Genomic DNA, 22,690 nt, shown 5'->3' on the forward strand with positions numbered 1-22,690 from the left:
ATGTTGACTTAAACAATAGATGTGCAAGGCCTCACGTTTCAGGGTAGTTTTTAATTATTGCTCTATGAAAAAGGCCACAGAGCTCCATTTTTTCCTTTCTCTTTTTCACATATAAGAACACTGCTATTAATGCCACTGAATGCTGTGGTTATATTGTCCTAGAGAGTATATATCATTTATTATGACGACAGTGTTTTTTGGACTCAGGCCCTAAGTTACCTCAAAATGACATGGAATAACAGTCTGTTAAAATGTTTGGGCAGAAAAATCACACATTGCTAATTAAGTTTTCAGAGACTTTTCTTGAACTTTCTCCCTAGATCTGTTTTAATGCTGTGTAGATTATAACTAATTGACTTAACATGCATATCCTTATAATTATACTAAATTTTGCTTTTTTAAAGTAAGATTTTACTATTGTGGGAAAACAGAGCTATTTGATACTCTGGGTTAAGAATGTAATAATGATCTTTATCATTTCAAAAGCACACAGACTGAGTTCTGGTGTTATTTATAATTTTGCTAGTGGAAGAAATAAAATCATCTAAGACAATCTCCAGCCCAATTTTACAGCTGAACTTTTAAACATATTTCTCCTTTTCCACTTCAGAATTTTCTTTATTTCCTAAACTTTATCAGCTGTGGCCATTAAATATCACACCTTTAACATTGAGAAATTTTAACATTCTTAAAGAGAACCATCTTTTAATAATTAATTCATGATTGTTTCCCTTTCAACTTCAAGAATGCCACACATCAGCTTTTCATACCAATAATTCAATGTATTCTAAAGTATAAAACTGCAAAATGGAGTAGAGAGAGCATAAACACTGGAATAGAAGCAAAGTAGGTGGGAAATGGGAAAACGTAAAAGGGTAGAGACCAACTGTCCATCTAGGTGTTAAATCTTACTCTTCTCCACAGTACCTGCCCCTCACTTCAGAGACAGAGGTGATTCACCTTCAGGGGTTTCCTTTACCTGATCCTCCAGCCACCTCTTTCCTCTATTTTTGGCCCCATTTTCTTTCCCTGTCAAAATTCTGAAACATGCATGTCTATGTGTTCTCCCTTTTTTTCTTTTTCTTTTTCTTTTTTTGCATGGGCAGGCACCAGGAATTGAAGCCAGGTCTCCGACATGGCAAGTGAGAACTCTGCCTGCTGAGCTACCGTGGCCCGCGCTATGTGCTCTCCTTTTGATGTCCAGGAATCTGGTTTCCATTCCCAGCACCTCACCAAGTTGTTTAAAGCTACCTTGGAGCCCTTCTGCCACCAGACAGAAGGGCCTTTCCCAGCCTCATGCTCCTTGACTAACCCTGCAGTGAATCCTGCTATAACACCCCCTCTCCTAAGCTTTCTGTGCTCTGGCTTCTGAAACCATGTCCTATGCTGATTCTCCTGCCTCTGTGACTGCTCGTTCGGAATTTCCTCCTCTACTTTTTCTCCAAGGCATGCCCCAGCTCCAGTTGGACTTTCCACTCTTTTCTTTAGAGAGTTCATTTACAACCTCTTTACTGACAACTTCCAAATCTCACTTCTTTCACTGGCAAGCCAGTCTTGCAATTGCTACAGAGTATTTCTGATGGGAAGTTTTGCTGTCATCTCTTGAATGTTCTGCTTTTCCAGCCTCATGGCTCTACAGCAATTTCCCTCTGATCATGAGTTCTCAGTGCCTGGTTTGGCACTGCTCCAGCTCCAGGCCCTGGCTCTTGTAATCCACATGGACTCAATGCTGCTTACTTGTGTGAAAACCTCCTTGGGTCCCACCATTTCCTGCTGCACCTGGCTCTCGGGGTCCTCTCTTATCTGGCCCCTTTCTCTCAGTCCTATCCTATTTTCCACTTGTCTGCCTTATGAGCTGTTCATTCATGGTCAAGCCACCCTCTTGACCTATCAGCAAACCCTGCTCCTTCTTTCCTCCATGGTTCACTACCACTGTCCTCCCCATTGTCCCCATCCACTGAGGTCACAGCCCAAATCAACAGCCGCTGTAGCCCTTCAGCCTCCACCCACAAGGCTCTCATTTCCTTCATTCCCTTAACCACCTCTCTTGTTTTCTGGGCTTTGCTCCCTATCTCCCTGACTAGGACAGGGAGAAAGTCTCCTCCTCTGCCTACAGCATCTAACAGCAGTCCTTATTTACCCACATGCTAAACATGCCACACGCAGAGTGATGGACTCCAGGGTCCTGGCACTGCTGCCCACTGCTTTCTAAGCTGCACTTCTGGAAAGACAGGTGGCTTTCTGCCTATAGATTTCAGGGAGGTCCAGAAGTTTTCCTATTAGTAACTTCTTACTCGCTTCTTATTTCACCTGCTCGTGCTCAACCCACACAAATTAATACCCACAACTTGAAACTATTCTCACAATTACATAGAATTGCATCACGGCTGTGTGTGACAAGCTGCATACATGCTGTGTAGTCCTCTTCTTGACCCAGTCCATTCCTGCCTTAGAACGTCCAATCCATGTACTATTCTCTCTTTCCTCACAGTTTCTAGCGTCTTTACTTCTGGCCCTGTATAGTGAAACTCAGATCGTTAATCCCATATTTGTATGGGCTGTATTGTGTGGGCTGGAAAAGTTAAAAATTCATGGATTTGTGTGTTTCTCCTAAATTATTTTGTCCTATGTCTTTGCCTCTTCCTGAGGTAGCAAAAAATACCAATTTTCATAGGTCATGTCACAGGTTAACAGTCCATGACGTGAAAGCACAGCTGCGTTCTAGAGTTTGATCCTAGGGGGGAAAAAGAATTGAGTGGAGTTTTAACTCGATGTGCTTCGGCGATGGTGCCTTTAAACGCAGCAGTTTCCAACCTAATATTAGGACTGCATCTTTTGAAGTGGAAAGCAGCATCTTTTCCCGGTGGCAAACAATGGCTCAAGTGGAGTGACAAGCTCTATCACTCTAGGCAGGACCTTTGGGAAACGTGCGTTAAGAGGGGGGCGTCCCGTAGGACGGAGCCAAAAGTGGAGTTGCTCTGAGATGCAGGAAACACAGCTGGAAAGGATCCCCAAGTTGTCCATGTTTGGTTCTAGAGCTGCCCGCAAGCTCGGGGACAGCGCCCGGCGAGGGTGTGGTGAAGGAGGTGGGACATCGGGCGAACGGGGCCGTTCCGGCGGTGAGGCCGGTCTAGGCGGCGTCCCCGCCCTACCTCCAGGCCAGCCCGGGGGTCCTCGCCCGTCCGCTGCATCACCCGGACCGTGGACCTCGTGTACCTCTCGCCCCATCAGCGCCGCCGCTGCTCTCCGGGCCTCTCCCTTTGTCCCTTCGGCCCTCACGCCTCGCGGGACGCCGAGCGTCCCCGCGCCGTCGTCCTCCTGAGGAGACGGCCGCCCCGTACCCCCGCACCCTGCGGTCCTGGGGGGGCAGGCGAGCCTGGCCGAGAGCGCGCGCTCCCGTAGCATCCCAGCCAGTCAGGGCCGCCAGCCCTTTCGGAGGGCGAGGAAAGGCCGCCCGACGCGCCGTGGGTGGGGAGAGGGCAGGCCCAGGCCGCGTTCCCCCCGCCTCCACTCGCGACCACGCCCCGCCACGTCCCCCGCCTCCCCCGGCAGCGGGCCGGGTCGCCCTCTCAGGCCGCCCCCTGGCGGGCAGTGTCGGCGCGGGTCCGTGGCGGCGGCGGCGGCGGCGGGCCCGGGGTTGCCATGGTGACCGGCAGCAGCCGCCGCCACAGCAGGGCCGGCCCCAGCGCCAGCGCCGGCCGCGGCTCGGGCCCGGGCTTAGTGTGTGGGTGAGCAGCGGCGGCGCGGCCGAACCGGGGAGCGGGCGCTGCCGGCGGCCTCAGCATGGAGGACGGCTTCTCGAGCTACAGCAGCCTTTATGACACGTCTTCGTTGCTCCAATTCTGCAACGGTGAGGGGCGGCCGCGCGGGAGGGCCGCGGGCCGCGGGGCCGGGGCGGCGGCGGCCGGGGCGGGAGAGCGGGGCAGGCGGGGGCCGAGCTGAGGGGCCGAGGCCCGGCGGCCGCGGGCGAGGCCGCGCAAACTTGCTCCTGAGGGGCGCGCAGTTCCCGCCGCCTCTGGCGCATTGTGCTGGGGCTGCGGGGCCGCGCCTCGCCCCCGGCCGGAGCCGAGCGGAGTCGGGCGGCGGTCGCTCCCATCCATCGCCCGCGGCTCGGGCCGGTTGCCGCACGGACTCCCGAGCTGACCATGACGAGAGCCGGCGAGCGGACCAAGACGGGGAGCGGAGGGAGCCGGAGAGGCCCGGGCAGCCTCGGGGTTCCAGGGGAACGTGTTGCTTTTCTGCTTGCAAACTCACATCTCTTCGGAAATTACTGGATGAGGAACTCGAAAACAAATCACTTAATCACAGAGCACTCCTACGAGGATGCACGCAGTGTTTGTTGCTGGTAGACCCTCAGAATCCGTTCAGATTTACTTTAATTGCGCGATCACAGTTTAATGCACTCCAGATCTTTGTAAATGGAAAGGCAAAGTGGACCTGGCTTCAAAGTATGGTCGTTTATTTTGTTTACTGGGTTATAGATTTTTCTGCGTTTTTTTGTTTTTACAGGAAAGAAACATTAATAGCTACTAATATGGCATCTTTTAAAAATATAAAATCCTTTATGCTTGAAAGATTTTAGTCTCATTTTGCGAGGTTGAGAAAGAGTTCCACAGCACACTGCATGTTTTATCAGAACATGATGCCTAATAATTCATGCACGAAGTTAAGCATACATTTTATATATTGGATATATTGCTTCGTCAAAGGAACCCGAAAGTTTGTTAGAGAAAAATAAAATGTATTTTATAGAATTTGTCTATAAGTGCAGTCGGGGTAATTTTGAATTCTAGACTCTGACAGCTCCCGCAATTTCTTTTGCAATTGTAATTGTGATTTGGGGAAACTTTTCTCGTTATTCAACACCTGTTTGCAAACAGGAGACCTTAGCTGTAGCAGTAAAGAGTACTGAGTGTGTTGCTTCATCTCTGTAGTGGTATTTCGAACACTAGCCAAAGTGATTTTCTCTTTCGTGGCAGAGTGTATATTCTGGTAGTTTTTATAGCTTATAATTTTCATATTAACAACATGTGGACCTTCATTAACTTAGTAATGCCCCTTTCGGAGGAATGAAAGAAAGTTTTTACTTTCTCCAAACTTAACCACAATTTCCTAGAGCAGAGTTTTGAGCCTCAGAAGGGGTTGATGGCAGGTAGGAAGTATTTGGCACTCTGCAGGCTTCTGGAACACTTTATAATATACAGCCTGTAGGTTGAATAAATACCTCAATTAAATTTTGAGTAGTTTTCTTAACTGACTTGTAATCAGTCATACTTGAATTGGTAGTTTTGATCTACAAGTTAAGTAGATCTGTCCTCATTACAGCTTATGATAAAAATTTTCCCTGTGTTGGTGGTAAAAGATGTATGAAATGACTTCCAGGCATAAAGATATTAAAAAATCAATATGTGGTCATATCATTGACCGTTTGACCTGGGATATGAAAACGAACCTAGATATTTTTGTTTTAGCAGTTGTTTTGGGGCCTGGTCATATTGTTCGTAAATAGCAATTCAGTCACAAAGTTGACCTCCACATCTGTTCATGAATTGTTTCAGCCATTTCCAATGAGTTGCTAGTTCAGACATATTATGGTATATAACTGATAATGGTGTCTAGAAGAAAGTAAAAACCAGCTCTTATGTATTGTCTAGGTAACAGTGTTGAGAAAATCTCTTTTAAATAACTAGAATTAAGCAGTAAGATCACTTCAGAACACAAGTGAATTATAACTGTTGAATTACTTTTCTCAAAAAACCCTTAGCTGTGTTTATTATTTTTTAAGAAGTAAATTCAGAGGAAGAGTAGATTACGGTGGGACAGAAATGAATGCTAACTGATGATGTCTTAGGCAACAGATGTTTTGATGTAAAATTGTTCATTTTAAGAGACCTCCATTTAAGTAAAGTATACATGAATACAATTCAGTTAATTAGTATGATGATACAGTGAAAATAGTGGAACACAGAAATGGCATTCACAATGACTAAATTAAACATTTGGATATTTCATTAGCTACGTTGGACTTTTTTCTTTTTAAATAGAGATTTGCATTACAATGGCAAGATACAACAGCATAACATATAAACTCAGACATTATCTTAGTTGAACATGCTCCTTGCTTTTGATATTGAGAGAAACTAAAAAAGACCTAGTTAGATCTTTCAGCTAGCTTCAGAAAATTTAATCCATGCTTGTTATTTGGATGACAGTTACAGTTTAATTCCATCTACTGGGATAAAGATAGGAGATAGGGTATAAATGAGAAGGGAGAAAGAGATAACTGCTCTAATGAATGAACTTTCTATCTTCTTATATTGTCTTCTTGCCCTCTCTCCTACTTCATTTGTATGAAAAGTGATCTTATTGTTTAATTCTGGTTATTTAAAAGAGATTTTTTGCAAAAGTATAAATGAAAAGTTAGGCAATATCGAGACTTCTGAAAAGGCTGTTCGTTCTCATCCCGTTACTGGAAAATTTGTGCAATGTTTTTCCTTCTAAGTATTTAAAACTCTGTAAAGTGAGCTAGAAGTCACGAACTTCTTATGCTGTCAGAAAAACTACAGTAATGGAAAAGAGGACGAGAACTGTCATTTATAACCCTTCCTTGGGGTCAGCTTTGTTTCTTCTCCCCTTGCCCATTGGAAAAATGAGGTCCAAAGAATTTGGATGCCATTCTGAATTTTTATATGTACTATATATAAATATCTTTGTATCTGTTATATGGTATTTATTTTAAAGTATACAATTAAGTGACTTTTAGTAAATTCACAGAATTGTGCAAGCATCAGCACTATCTAATTTTTGAATATTTCATTACCCCGCAAAGAAACTCTGTTACCATTAGTGGTCACTCCCCTCCCCCTTCCCCACTGACAATCACTGATCTACTTTCTGTCTCTATAAACTTGCCTATTCTGGACATTTCATATAAAACGACTCATACAATAATTTACCCTTTGCATCTAACTTCTTTTAGCATAATGTTTTCAAGGTTCACCCATGTTGTAGCATGTATCAATACTTCATTGCTTTTTATTGCCCAATAATATTCCATTGTATGGCTACATCACCTTTTATTTATCCATCCATCAGTTGATAGACATTTGGGTTGTTTCAATTGATAGACATTTGGATTGTTTCTACTTTTTGACTATTAGGAATAATACCACTATGAAGATTTGTGTACAAGTTTCTTGTGTGGATAAATGTTTTCATTTCTTTTGTGTACATACCTAGGAGTGAAATTGCTGGGTAATTCTATTTGTTTAACATTTTGAGAACCAGTCTGAATTTTTTGAAATCTAAATATCAAGTGCTTTCGCTACGCTTGCTGATAAAAGAAAAGGGAGTAAAGGAAATGGGTGAAAGAGGGAAAGAAGTGAATGCAAAGAATACAATTTTCTTGTTTTGCTTCTGTGAGTAACTTTAGGTACGTACTTTCATCGGTAAAGTACATAGCTCACTAAAATCCATAAATGTACATCCTTGCTCAGTTACCATAGGTTATAAAAATCACAGTGTTTTAAGAAACTAACAGGTAATCTCACCCCATAGCTGAATTTTTTAAGCCTTTATGCTATTTCTTCAAAGTAAAAACTTATTCAGGAATCCAGTCATGGAGCAGATCAACTTAGAGCTGCTCTAGCTGAAGTGAGGAGAGGCCAGTGCTTCTTTTTCCCCTTGTGCCCACTCCCTACACAGATTCATACCTGTGCCCCTCTAGTGTTTGAAATCTCCCCTCCTTGGGGGATGCTGGAAAGGTTATTCAACCTGTGCTTGAGCAGTTCCAAGAGACTGAAAACTTCTCTGTGAGATCCATTCTTTCTTTGGACAGTTCAAACTGACACTCCTATATGCAGTCAAAAATTGGCCCCAGTTCTCCCATTGGGTGCATATAAAATAGGTCAAGTCTCTTTCCATATACTGGGTCATCACATTTTTTAAGATAGTCGTGATAGCTCTCTCTCTCTCTCTCTCAAGTCTTCTTCTAGCGAAACATCACCATTTTGTGTTTTTCTTTAAATTTTTTAACATTCCTCGTGAGATACAGTTTTAGACCCTTAGTCTTCCTGGCTTGCCTCATCTACACCTGTTCTCCTTTATCTGTATCCCTTTTTAAATTTGACATAACTGAACATGGTATTCCAGGAATGGTTTTTAAACAATGCTAAATGGAACAGGATATTCCACTTCTCTTATTCTAAAGTCCTTGCTTCTAATAATGCAGACTAGTATCATATTAGCTCTTTTGCTTATTACATGACATTATTGCCTCTTGTCTGTTTTACACGTACTGTCGCTGAGCCTTTTATTTTCTTCTGCTTATTTTTATTTGGAGGCGGGGCAGCAAATGTAATACCTTACAGTGTGTGCTTACTAATTCTGTAGTGTTAGATTCAGACCATATTTTCAGTCCTTTAAATTCATTTGGCTCAACAAGTCTCTAGCGTCTAAGAGCAAGAGGGAAATCCCTGCATACCCATCCATTGAGTCTGAGTTTCCCCCAGCAGGCCTCAGTCGCCGAGCCATGTCGGATTACAACATGATTGTAATCTCTTGTATTACTCAAATAATCCCAATGTTCATAGAAGATATTTTAACTTTATAATAACATGGAAGTTGAACATTTCCTTCAAGGGTTATGATTCTGGTTTATAGCCTTTTCTCCAGCTTTCCTTGAAAGGTGTTGTGAGAGATCTTAGCAAATATTTTATAAAGCCTGCATATAGGATACCTGCGGTTTCCTGACCCTCCCTGATGCCTTCCTTAGGTGCCTCTTGTTAGTGACCATGGCAGTTTGAGTCTGCACTGCTTGCTGCCACTAACCACATTTTGAAATTGACTGTAATAATCCCTCAAGATACTACAGGTTATTTTTTTCTAGTTTTGAAATGGAAAATCATTTTAATTTCTGAGCATTTATATATTTGGGGAATTTATAATAATTTATTTAAATATCCTTCAAAGGCTGTAATACAGTTTTCTCTTAACTATAAGATAGAATTTTCAAGTTGACACTGGTTTTAAAACAGGATTAATAAAAAAAATTTTAAAAAAAACCAAAAAAACCCCACAGGATTAAGAAACTCCTCTGAGAGGAAATTGTCTGTGACAATATGAAGCATTTTCAGACGTCTTTCGCAGTTTTATGTGGGATAGAGTACAGAATGACATAGGCCTATCTATGATAGCAGAATCAGAAGAGAATGTTTTCATGGAAAAAATTTTGACCTAAGAAAGAACAAAACAAGCACCCGTGCTAAGTGAGAATTTCTAATTGATACACGCAGCACCCCACCCGGTAAAGAATTTATTTTATAGTCAAACCACAAGCTTTTATGACATTATAAATAAATCCAAACATTTTTGTGGAAAATCCATAAAACTCTCTTTAAAAAGTACCTGTTGGCTGGTTGCTGTTAATTTCTGAGATCGTATAAGCCCTTTCTTGTTATCTCCTAAAAAAAGAAACATTTTAGTGTGGTAGAGGAGTAGATAAAAAAAGAGAAATCCCATCTTTGTTTCTAGTATGACAGTCTGTTCATGCTGTAAAACTAGTAGCATGAAAAACTTAATCATGGCTAACACGGAGAACTGTCAATTAAAGCACTGCTATTCCTAGTAAAGCATTCTCTTCAAGGACTTAAAGTCAGTGGTATTTTGTACTGCTTACAAAAATGTTTTCAGGGATAAATCATTATTATTCATCTTTAAAATCCTAGATTATTAGAAGAGAGTTTACGGTATTCACAAAATGTAAAATGTTTTAAATGCCTTCAGAAATACTGATAATTAAAAAGAAAAAAGCTGTGGCAATATAAAAAGTATGCTATAAAATCTAAATGCTATGTAATTAATATGACTCTCTCCCAAGAAGCTTTGTGTTTATCTCACTAGATGTTTGATGCATTCATTTAATATTCTGCTGAATGCAGTGCTTTTATTTTAATGTAGTCTCAGATTGAGGGTGTCCTTAAGATCTGGCAGAAGCAAGTGCACATCCTGTTTGGCTTACTTTAAAGCAATAGTGCTTCAGAATAGTTTATTCTTCTTTAAAACTTTTATTTTTTTATTTTTAAAAAGTTAGGTGGACACACTTAGAATTTTGTTCACTCCAAGGCTCTCTATCATCGGAAAATAGTGTTGGTGTGGAAAAGCACATTTTTGCAGAACACCTTGTTGTGTCTTAAAATGCAGTCATATATTTACTCTGCCAGCTTTCTAGAAAGTACTTAAATTCTCTGTTTTTAATAAACTACCTGATTGTGCAGAAGCAAATTGGACTCTAGGTTTGGATGGTGCATAAGGGTGAGAACTCCAAGCCCGGAATCTGCCAAGGTGGGAGTCTGATAGGAGGCCTTGCTTGCCTGCAAAGGAGCCTGCACCCTCCGATGCAGAACTGCAAGTCAACCTGCTTCCAAGGGGCAGCAGCCAGCTCACAACTCCTGGGAGGCCCAGCTGTGCATTTACTGCAGAGTGGTTCAGGCCTAGCCATGTCCTGGGTTCTATGCATCCTCTGCAGGGGCAGGGTCCATTAACCTGGACTGCAAACTGTTCCCACAAATAACTTCAAGGACGATGGGCAACACATAGTGAAATATAGGAGGGTTGAAATGGGTAGGCAAGCATTCATGGGGAGGCCTTAAAGTTCACTCTTTACAAATGGAATCCATTTTTGAATATGTACAGTGTGCCAGGGACCATTAAAAATGTTTAAAACATAGTCATCCCAATAGATTTTTCTAGGTTCCATCTTAGTCTCCTCTCTTTCCCCCACCTTCACATAGAATCAGCTCAGTGGGTTCTGCTCCGCAAATATCTGATAATCCATCCCTTCTGCCGTAGCTCAGACCTTCATCAGTGATCCCTGGTTTTTTCCCTTTCTTTCTTTCTGTTTTATTAACAGTAACCTCAAACTCTTCTTTCTGCCTCCAGTCTCAACCGCTTCCAGTTCATTTCTTTTTCATTAAACAAGTATTTGAGAACCCACCATGCTCGTTATTGCACTGTTCTAGGGTCCCAGTGATGGGATGAGATCGACATGGTCCCTGCCCTGAGGAAGCTTACATGAACATCTGGAGCTAGACGTTGCACACTATTTTTACTGTGAGTTAGTGTATGTACCTGTGACATTTAACCTTTCTTGTCACCAAAGAACCAGTATTTTGGCATTAAGAAGAGAAGGTATTTCAGGGAACGTTATTCCATAAAACCAGAAATAAATAGAGGGTGGCGAGGAGACTGACCTGGTATAAATCAAAAGTCATCTGTACAAACATGATGAGTTTAGAATGCGTCTAGATGGGCACAACTTCTCTTGAGTCAGTAAGTAGAAACATTTGCAAAAACATTGGTGATTTAACAAGCTTAAAGCAAATTATTTTTAGCCAAAATAATTGATACCATGAAATAGTGGTTGCCAAAACTAACATTTTAACAATAAGAAGGCTTTAAGTATTGAATCAGCCCCTCAAAAGTTATTTGATATTATAAGAATTTTGCCATTCTTAGAAAATGTGTTCTAGTTGAGAAACAGTTGAATTGAATTAGGAGTCTCTAATGCTATAGCATTATTATATAGTTTAGATCCAATTATAGCATCACAGAGAGTTGAAAATCCTTAGGAATATGACTTAGTGATGACACTTGTAGTGCTTAACCACCCTGTGTGTAAGCTGTGCAGACTGCTCCCTGGGGATTTTTTTGGGAGATCTAATAAAGGTGATGATCTGCTAGCATGACATCACTGAATTAGTCCTTTAGAAAGTAATTAAGCAGGATTGCCCACACTTCACTGCCCTCAAAGAATAAAATCTCACTTAGTTTGTCATTTCTTTGCCTTCCTTGAAAATGGCCTTTCAATGATTTGATAAAATTTAATTATGGAAATTAAATTTTATAATTATATAAAAATATGTGTTCAGATTATGTCTTGTACTTAATTATAGCTCTCATGCCACACAGTTATCACTTCCCATCCAAACTTGTGCTGTTTGGAGATAGAGACCAGGTCTTATTCATTGTTCTCTGCCTAGTGCCAGACCTACATACATAGGGTGTGTAGGTATAACAGGGAGGGAGGCACCAGCGGTTACAGAGAGCTCACTGTGCTCAGGTGCTATGCAAGCCTTTGTCTGAGCTCATTTGTCTCGTCTACATGTCACCCATTTGAGGTGGTCACTAGTATAATTCCCATTTGGTGAAATGGAGGGCCAAAACAATTAAGTAGGCCCTGCCGTACTCAAGACGGCTGAGTGAGACATCCAAAGCATCCACTCCCTCCACAGAAGCTTTGAACATCCAGCAAGAACTGTCAGAAACATCTCTCTAGAAACTTGGGAAAACAGTTAAAGGCTTGCAGAAACAGGGTGCATGCCGAATCAAGAAAAGGCTACTGTGAAAGTGGTAAGATCTTGGAGTATCCTGACTCTTTCCCCATCCCCTCACCAGAAGGACATGGAGCCAGCCTGTACTTCCCGGGTAGATCCCTGGTCCTGGTTCCAGAGGAAGCACAGTAAGCCTCATGCACATACAAGGAGCATGCTTGTCTGGCCCAGTCTGTCTGGTGGCGACCTGAGGGGTTGAACGAGGACACTCATTACAGGTCCACTGTCCCAGAACTTGCCCTGTGTGTAGAAGGAAATTCACAGAGCTCCTGCAGAATGACGTGGGAAAGCAGTGAAGTTGTGCCTGCCTGGGGCAGCGGATTGCTGGCTACAGGACATACAGTACAGGCTGGGATGTGGAAAAACTGCTTCCTAGGTAAGAGAGGATACATGTATTTGGGTAAACATATTTCCTACCCAAGGAAATTGTACATATACTTACCCAAGACAAGACATGTAGGGAGGGAGGCCTTCTATTCTTTACTGTTCTCTAAACTCATTACATGGATAAGCCCTGAAGGAGCGCATTGGCACAGCCCAATCTGCAAAGGTGGGAAAGATATTTTCTTTCTTCTTCTCCCTTTTTTTTGTTAACTCCTGACATTCAAGGAGAGCCCTGTCGTGACACTAGCTTGATAAGCTTAAGGAACAGACACGTCAAAGTCTAAATTCCAGTGATAATACATTAAAATATCAAAATGAGGCAGTGCGACGGTGGCTCAATGGCAGAATTCTCCAGGTTTGATTCCTGGTGCCTGCCCATGCAAAAAAATAAATAAATAAAAAATCAAGATGTCCAGGTTTCCGCAAAAGACAACAAAACAGACAGAGAAATAGAGAGTGATGGCCCATGCAAAGGAGAAGATTAAAGCATTAGAAACCATCAATGAGGAGGACCAGACCTGGAATGTACCAGAAAAAAAACTTTAAACAAATGGTCCTAAATATGCCCAAAGAGCTAAAGAAAAATATGGATAAAGAACTAAAGGAACTGGTGAATGACAAATGAGCACAAAGAAAATGTTAATAGAGAGATGGAAATTATGAACCAAATAGACCTAAGATCACAGTAACAGATATGAAAAATTCCCTAGAGGGGTTCGCCAGCAGATTGGAGCTGGCAGAAGAAAGAATCAGAGAACTTGAAGGTAAGACAATTGAAATCATCCAGTGTGCGGAGCAGAAGGAAGAAACAATGAAGAAAAATGAAGAGCCTGAGAAACCTGTGGGACACTATCAGGTGTACAAATGTACACATTGTGGGAGTCCCAGAAGAAGAGAGAAAAGGGGCAGAGAGAATAGTAAAAAAAATAATGGCTGAAAATTTCCCAAATGTATTGAGACGTGAATATACACATCTGAGATGCTCAATGAACTCTAAAAGGGATTAACCCAAACAGACACATACCATGCCATGTTATATTCAAACTGTCAAATGCCAAAGACAGAAAATTCTGAAAGTTGCAAGAGAGAAGCAACGTGTCATGTACAAGAGAGCTTCAATAAAATCAAGTGCCAATTTCTCATTGGAAACTGTGGAGGCAAAAAGGCAGTGGGATGACATATTTAAAATGCTGAAAGTGAAAACCAGCCAACCAAGAATTCTATATCCAGCAAAACTCTTGTTCAAAAATTAGGAATTCTCAAGTAAACAAAAGCTGAGGGATTTCATCACTACTAGAGCAGCCTTATAAGATATGCTAAAGAGACATCTGCAGGTTGAAAGGAAATGACAATAGGCAATAGATCTATTGATGAAGGTATAAAGATCTGCAGTGAAGGCAATGAAAGGGGTAAATATACTATTGTATTTTTGGTTTGTAACTCCATTTTTTACTTCCTACAGGATCTAAAAGGCAAATGTATGAAATGTTGTGATTTAAAAAAAGAGGAGGTGACATGGCCAAGGTTCCCTGGTTAATATGTTTCCAAGGTGGGATTTGAAGCCGAGCATTCTGGCTCCCCACAGCATGCTAAGTACTCAGTACTGTTTGGTGAATGAATAATAGATCAAAAGATGGGGATGATGAGGGGCTGGTCAGGAGACGTTTGTAGCCTGAATCTTGCTTCTAGGACAGCCCGCACATGAATTACTCATTCCTTTTATCCCCAAATCACTGTAGTTGTCTCTAAACAGGTTTCATGGTCTTATATTTTCCTCCAATTCACACTGTACTAACACATTCTAACCCAGAAATTTCTCAGTCATCTGTGAGTTGCCTAAAGTCCCACACAGTTCCCTATAGCTGTTAGGACACAGGGCTGGCCGTTTGTGACCCACCTCCCATTTGCTTCCCTTACTGAGTGGCAGCCTTTCCTCCCAGTTGCCTTTGGGTCTAGCTGTCCTGGACTTCTGTAGTTTCTGAATGTGCCAGTCTGTTTTACATGCATCTTCACATCCTGGCCCTCTTGCCTTTCTTGGATGGTCCCTTCCCCACTCCTCCTTCATATAACTAACTCCTCATCCTTTACAATCCAGCTGACATGCCACAGGAGGCCTTCCCTAGCCCTAAGTTTTTTTAGGCACAGTTCACTGTATGCCCACAAAGCTGCATGCCACGTCTCCTGGAGGACAACTTCTGGTTCATTCAACTCCTTAGGCCCTCGCAACAAAATAGAGTCATTTCAGAGCAGAAGTGTTAAATGACTATTTCAATCTGATCATTGCCTCCTTAGAAAATTTCAGTAGTCTCTCTCTCTTTAGTCTATTCCAACTACTGTGGCCTTGTGTTAATGAAACTTTCAATTTTCTTTTCCTTCTCTTCCTTCTTTACCTCTTTCCTTTCTGTTAAATAGTTCTTGTTCTTTCCATTTTCCTTCACTAATCTGGTTCTCTTTATTTATTTCCATGCTTTCCTCAGAACCCTTTTTAAAAACTATCATTTCATGAAGTTACAGACTCCTATCGAACAACATCTAACTAAAGCTTCACTCCCAGATCCAAGGGTGGGATAATTATCTGAAAGTTCTAGGCTGTCACCAGCTCTCATCCAGGGGCACTGTGAGCACCTGTGCTCAGCTTGGGGCTGAGTCAAAGTTTCTTATCTCAGGAATCTCTGGAACAGATAAAATCTGCTCCTTCCTTAAGCTAGAGCCAGTACAAGGCCAGACTTGAGAAGGATAGTGCAAATTATTGGGATACTGGGCACAGACTCTGAGCTGCCTTTTACACCCAACTCGGAGCAAGAAAGGCTGCATGGGCAAGCAAAGAATGGCAGAAGTAGAAATAAAGTTAGAGCAGTTTTAAAAAAATGATGGGCATATGTTTGCTAGTGAAATTCCATGACATGTGCCTTCTGATCACCAGTAACCAGCATTCTCTCTCAACTGGCTAAGGATCTAAGAAAAGAAACAGCAGATGTAGGACCCACAGTTTAGGAAGGATCTGGGCTGGAAGGCTTGGAATATCCCTGAGTTTTTGTTTTTGTAAAGATTGCTGTGACACATTTGGCACAATTGGCTGATATAAACATCTGGTTGGATCCTCATTTGCAGGACATGTCAAAAATCAATAATTAACTCTGTATAAATTGCACAAAAGATGACATGCATTTTTTTTTCAAGATCCTCTGTAATCTGTGGATGGGCAAAGCACCTTTTCAGAGGTAGTAGAATGAGCTTGGGCTCTGAAGACAGACAGATAGGGGTTAGTGTCTTGATTCTGCCTTTAAGAAAAGCACTGTGTGAACTTGGATAAAGTGCTTACTTTTTCCCTGCCTCAGTTTTCCTCAGCCCTAATTGTGAGGATTAAATGAGTCCTGGTGGGAGACGGATAGTATTCAAATTGGGAAGTTCAAGGAGAGTTTCATAAAGGCCCTGTTTGCAAGGTGCGGGCAGACCGTGGGGTGGAATGGTGCCCCAGGACTGGTACTGGGCCTGATGGGGATCTGGAGTCAGGGTGGGTTGTGACCCTATATGTAAAAGCTGGGGTGGGGGCGGTTCCCTGACCTCACTGTCCTCCCTCCCTCCGACCTGCTGATTCTGCAGCCCATTGGGAAAAACTGGTGGGAAGCCAGGGAGCACCAGAGCTGTGGGTACAGCCCCCATAGTCAGCCTCCTGGCCCAGAGGATGGAGAAAGAGGCGCAGATGGCAGGTCTAGAGGGTGAGTGGGAGACTCCAGGCCCAGTGGTTGTCTCAAATCGAGTCGTTAATTTATGGTGGTAATTGTTGCCTTTGCGTCATCATGACAATCTTAGCTGTGCTGATCTGCCCTGTTCCTGATATATCGCAGGCATCCCAGAAATGTCAGGTTTGGGGTTTTACCATATCCGTCTGCTTATTTTGTGCATTGCTCCTCCAGCAGGCTAAGAATGTCTGTGTCTCTGTAGGCCTGCTTTAAAAATCTTTACCTCATATTGGAGTAGCTAGAGGGAAGTACTGGAAACTTGTGTTCCAGTAGCCTAGATTCTTGAAGACAACTGTACAACAATATAGCTTTTACAATGTGACTGTATGATTGTGAAAACCTTGTGTCTGATGCTCCCTTTATTCAGGGTGTGGACAGATAAGTAAAAAAAATATGGATAAAAAAATAAATAATAAGGGGGATAAGGGGTCAAATAAATTGAGTGGATTGAAATACTGGTAGTCAATGAGAAGAAGGGCTAAAGGATATGGGATGTATGAGTTTTTCTCTTTTCTTTTTATTTCTTTTTCTGGAGTAATGCATATGTTCTAAAAATGATCACAGTGATAAATACGCAACTATATGATGATATTGTGAGCCATTGATTGGACACCCTGTATGGACTGTATGTGTGTGAAGATTTATCAATAAAAATATATATACTTAAAAAAAAATCTTTACCTCCCTCATGTTTTCGTTTTGAAAGACTGTTCATCTCTCAAGAAATCACTCCAGGGTTGCTTGGTTTTTCCACATTACGGCCTTACCATTCCATCTTGCCTCATGGTCAGCCATGCATGCAGCTCTGTGCTATATATTTTTTAAATGCAGTTTTATTGAGATATATTCACACCCTGTAGAAATCATCTGAAGTAAATCACCAGCTCACAGTATTACCACATAGTTGTGTGTACATCTGCATGATCAAATTTAGAACATTTTCATTACTCCAGAAAAGAAATAAAAAGAAAAAAGAAAACCCGAATCCTCCTTTACCCCTTATTCCCCTCCCCCCAACTCCATTAGTGACCCATAGTATTGGTATGGTGCATTTGTTTCTACTGATGGAAGAGTATTAAAATATTACTATTAACTATAGTCCATAGTTTGCAATACATACATTTTTCCGCATTTATACCTCTATTATTAATTCCTTATAATAGTGTCATACATTTGTCCATGAAAGAACTTTTTTGTATTTGTACACTTAGTTCACAGATATTGTCCACCACAAGGTTCACTGTGTTATACATTCCCATGTTCCCATGGTTTAACCTCCAGCTTTTTTCTGGTGAGTTTTTCCAAACTTCCCCCTTTCCACCACACTCACATACCATTCAACCTGTTTATTATTTTCACAATAACATGCTACCATCACCTCTGTCCATTTCTAAACGTTTAAGTTCAACCTAGTTAAACATTCTGCACATATTAAGCACCCGCTCCCCATTCTTTTGTGCTTTTTGTTTCCTTCCTTCCATTGCTGTTCACATGCCTTGCAAATAGGGGTGTTCAGTAAATACTTGCTAATGAAAAATTAAATGGCAAAATTATGAAAAGGGCAGTGCTATCTTTAAATTATTGTGAAAGGCGAAGGGAGGAATCCCTAATCCTTAGTGTTTCAGTATTACCAAAAACATTTCTTCGTTATTGAGAATAAAATAGCTCACATTATTTATTGTAGAGTAGAGCCAGAGTGTGTGTGAACTTTTAACATTCTTGAATTATACATATTTGTATACATATTTGGTGAAAAACCCTGTCTATGTTATTTTGTTATATTTACATATTTTTGTTCCACATGGTCAGCATGTCCAGTCACTTTGAGTTCAACCTAAGAAGCAATAATCTATCCCATCGTTTGAAGGATTTATTGAGAGGTAGTCTGGTTTACCTAAAGCCATGTGTGCTCTACACTGTGGACTATTTGAGGAATTGTTCAAGAGTACTTTTGACACACTCTACATCTCATTTACTGACCTTAAAAGAAATTATTCCAATGTAAAACAATCCCCACTCTAGTATTTTATAGTTTTTAAAGTCTCTTCGCAGATGTTTCTCATTTAATTCTTACAACCAAACTGTAAGGTGAATAAAAGGCTTTTTTATCACTTTCATTTTACAGATGCTCAGATCAACTGATGGATGTTAAGTAACTTAACCAAGGCCAAACAATTAAGTGACAAGAGCTCGAACCCAGGCGTCCTGACAAAAATTCAGGATCTTTTGAACTATGCCATATTGCCTTCTATTTGTTGTCTTCACATTAGCAACCACTTTGATCTGATAATCTACTTTCAGAAGAGTATTTTATTTAAGAAGAAAATATGACACAGATACTTGTATCATTTGTTCCACATTTTTTTTCCCTCCTTAACCTTCAAAATTGTCTAGGGGTATACCCTGCTTTAAGAAAACCTGACATTCAAAAATTGAAATGTAAAAAAACATGAACCATTGCAAGGTCATTTACAAGATTCTGTGCCATTTTCTTAAAATTCCCTTAACTAATTAGATATTTTATTTACCAGATTGACCTTATTCTTCATCCTGGGTAAAGTGATTTGCCTTTTTTTTAAACAAACAAACAAACACATTTTTTAAACTGTGTAATATATATTTTAAAAAGCTATACTTTTCAAAGTACATTTTAACAAGTAATTACAGAATAGATTTCAAAGTTTGGAAAAGGTTACCATTCTACATTTTCAGGTTTCTCCTTCTAGCTGCTCCAAAACTCCGGAAGCTTAAAGAAATATCATTATAGTGATTCAGTAGTCATACTTGTTTGTTATAGTCTGTCTTCTCTGTTATAACTCCTCCTTCTTTAATCCTCTTCCCATTCTATAGGGATCTTTGGGCTATGCCCATTCTAACTTTTTCATGTTGAAAAGGGGTGTCAACAGTATAGGATGGGGGATGGAATTAGTTGATATTCTTGGAGGGGCTGGCCCCTCTGGGTTTCAGGATTTATCTGGCCTAGGAACCATCTGGAGATTATAGGTTTTAGGAAAGTAAACTTTTATAGAGTCTCAATTAGAGCCCCAGGTGTTCTTTTAGGGTTAACAGGAAATGATTTTGGTTGGGTTTTGGCAAACCATGGCAATTAGTTGTATCTAGCTGAAATAAGGTTAGCCTCTAGCATAGCCTCTCCACTCCATTTGAACTCTCTTAGCCAAATATTACATTTCTTATTTTGTTACATTTCTTTTTGTCCAGAACCCATTGTCCATCCTTTGGTGCCAGGGCCAGGCTCAACCCTGGGAGTCATGGCCCACATTGTCAGGGAGACTTTCACCCCTGAATGTCATGTACCCTGTAGCGGTGAGGGTAATGATTTTCCTTGTACAGCTGGGCTTAGTGAGAGAGAGGCCACATCTGAGCAACCAAAGAGGTTTCCTGGAAACAACTCTTAGGCATAATTATAGGTAGGCTTAGTTTCTCCACTATAGAAATAAGTTTCATAAGGGCAAACCTCAAAATCAAGGGCTTGGCCTATTTTCTTGGGAGTCCTTAATTTTTAAGAGAGTACTAGGGGTTTCCCAGGTGGGAAAGTTTAGTAGTTCCATATTTTTTCTCTAATCCCTTAAGGGACTCTACCAATACTTTTTAATTATCAGCCCACCAAAGTCTGGGATGTCTCCATGTATTACATTAAGCGATAGAATTACCAGGCCGTGTTCCTATTCTGGGCTGCATGTGTTTGGATTATCTAAATGAGCTATCCAGACAGGTTGATTAAATCGTGTGTTACAGAAAATTTAGGTTCTGGACACAATAAAACTCTCTGCCTTTGGTCTCATACAGTAGGTGAAGCTCTAGAGTACATATATTATCATTTTTTGCCCTATAATCTGATTTACCTTAGTCCCAACTAGATCAGCTTCATTTTTAATTCTAATTGAAGCCTGATCTCTTTTTTGGTTCCTTTAATTATTGTTATATGTAGCAGTGCTGACTTCCAGAGCTGCAGAAATCTAGCTCTTATCCTAGATGTCACAGAGGTACTCAAAGTTCCAGGGAAATACCAGCTATACACATACAACTCAGTGTCTCAGAATTTAGAAATATACTTACAATTTCAGACTAAGTATGGCTGCTATAAGATCTTAGAATCCAGGCTCCAATTTTCTTATGTTAGTATTTTCTGAAAGAGACCATAGAATATATGTTCTTTTATTTTTGGCTGATTTTGCACAACACATTGTCCCAAGGTTCATTCAGGTTCATGCCTCAGACATCATTCCTTTTTGTAACCACACAGTATTCCATCATATATACATATATCACAGTTTGCCTTTTGGTCTCTCGGTCATTGTACCCTTCAGCCCTCTCCATCCATTGGGCATCATGGATAATGTCCAAAATAAACAAACCATGTCTTACAGTATCCTCACTTGGTTGTACAATCAGCAGCATTCTCAATTTTAGACAGTTTTCATTGGTCCAGAGAGACAAAGAGGCTTGCCTTTTTCTTAAATCCTCAAATCACAATATGATGTTTCTTAAAGGAGAAGGGAAACTGCTGACTGCAGCAGCACATCCTTGTTCGTGTGGTTTTCCATTCTGGCTAAAATATGGAATGAAACACAGTATGCCCAGAAGTCATGTCCAGTGCTTGGACAGGTGCCCTGGTCGGCACCCTTGGCACCTCAGCTGCTTCTCAGCCTTCTTTCTGGATCCTTCCCTAGTGTGGAGTTGATCTCAGATGGTTTGAGATCCAGCAGCTCTTAGGGAGAACTGACCTATGAGCCAGGCTCACAGTGCCTTAACTGTGATTCCAAAGTCCAGAAAGCTCTGAAAACCAAATGTCTTTTGGCAATTCATTTGTTACTATGACTTGCAGATCATTTGGTAGAATACTTCCCCTGACTTGAAATGTGTGGTTTTTCATGGTGTACCTTTATTTCTTTTAGTATAAGAGTTCTGTTTTTCTGTTGAAGTACTTTTGAGTGTAATTATGGGGTGTTGCCCTTGTCCCTTCTGGGGGTTTTGGGTAATATGGGTGTATGCTCTGTATTTCTGTTCTCAGGGCACAATCTGATTTCAGGGTTTGTGGTCTGACCTGATGACCAAGCTGGCCCTATCCTTGTGTCTGTTCCCAGGGTGGCTCCTGCCGTGACACTGCATGGCAGCCCTTTCCTGCTGTCCAAGACCTTTGGACACTTGCTAACACTCGACCCACATTTGTGAGCAAAGCCTGGCATGTGGGCAATGGAGCACCTGGGGGAACTGTAGGCCATTAGGCCACATTCACCATCATGGTGTCCTCTAGAAGGACCCAGGTGCCTGCAAACCCTGCCAGCGTTTGTCCTGAGAAAGAAAAGTTCAGGGAGATTCTACTGACTTCACTAAACTCATATGTGCCTTCCTTCCTTCATTTGTTTGTTCATCTAAACTGCAAATCTGCTCTTAATCAGACATGTCACTGGTCTTGTGAATGGTAACAGTACTACTTGATGTTTGCTGAATGGTTTACAGTTTATAATTTTGTTGTAGGCTCTTGCTTAGTCCTCTCAGACTTTGAGTGGCAGAGCTGGTGCTTGCCTTTTTGATAGATGAAGAATCTAAGACCTAGTTTCCAGGTATGTGCTTCTTTAAATCTGTGGTTTCCAAGCCTTGGGCTTTTCCTTTTCTCCCACCTTGATAGACCCTCAAAACTGTTTGTTAATTTGAACCAGTTACCTTCTAGGCTCACCTGTTTTTCAAAACCCAACTTGGATGAAGCAGCAGCTGTTGTTCAAATACCTTGGATATGTCCTGGAACCTCATCATGCCTCAGTTCCCTGTGCCATAAAATGGGATTCCTAAACCTTCAAATCTTAAGTGAAATTATCTATATGACTATGTCTGGGAAATTTAAGCACTCTTTTTGATCATGTGGTGAAGTAGTTCCCAATTCTTCTTTTTCCACCCCCACCTCTAGGTATGTTTGTCTGGGCTCTCCCTATAGTATTTGCCCTATCTCTTGTGGGGTTTACCTTATTTCTGTCATGCCCTCTCTACAGTCCTCACAAGTGAAGACTGTCGTGTCCATCCATGCATTACCTATCTCAATTAGTGAACCACAACTGTTTGTTGGGATCTGTGTGACAGAGAGATGCAGTGCTGGTGGTTTAGGCTTGCTGGCATTGTTGGTGGTGTCCAAGCAGCTGTGGGGCGTACCCTGGACCC

General features: G+C 41.4%; 1 protein-coding gene across 3 annotated transcripts in view; it reads left to right on the plus strand.

The window, feature by feature from the left end:
• The window catches only part of EML1 (EMAP like 1), a 210,647-nt gene that overhangs the window by 50,101 nt on the left and 137,856 nt on the right, over nucleotides 1-22,690 (plus strand). For 2 of the 3 annotated variants that reach the window (XM_077123512.1, XM_077123513.1), the window contains exon 1: nucleotides 3,727-3,850. The exons of the other annotated variant lie outside the window; for it this stretch is intronic. In XM_077123512.1, the coding sequence (XP_076979627.1) occupies nucleotides 3,784-3,850 (67 nt within the window). In that variant the 5' untranslated portion in view covers nucleotides 3,727-3,783. Of the gene's footprint in view, nucleotides 1-3,726; nucleotides 3,851-22,690 lie in introns of those variants that run through there. 3 annotated transcript variants of the gene reach the window in all.

Source organism: Tamandua tetradactyla, chromosome 12 (assembly GCF_023851605.1).
Source record: "Tamandua tetradactyla isolate mTamTet1 chromosome 12, mTamTet1.pri, whole genome shotgun sequence".
Classification (NCBI taxonomy): Eukaryota; Metazoa; Chordata; class Mammalia; order Pilosa; family Myrmecophagidae; genus Tamandua; species Tamandua tetradactyla.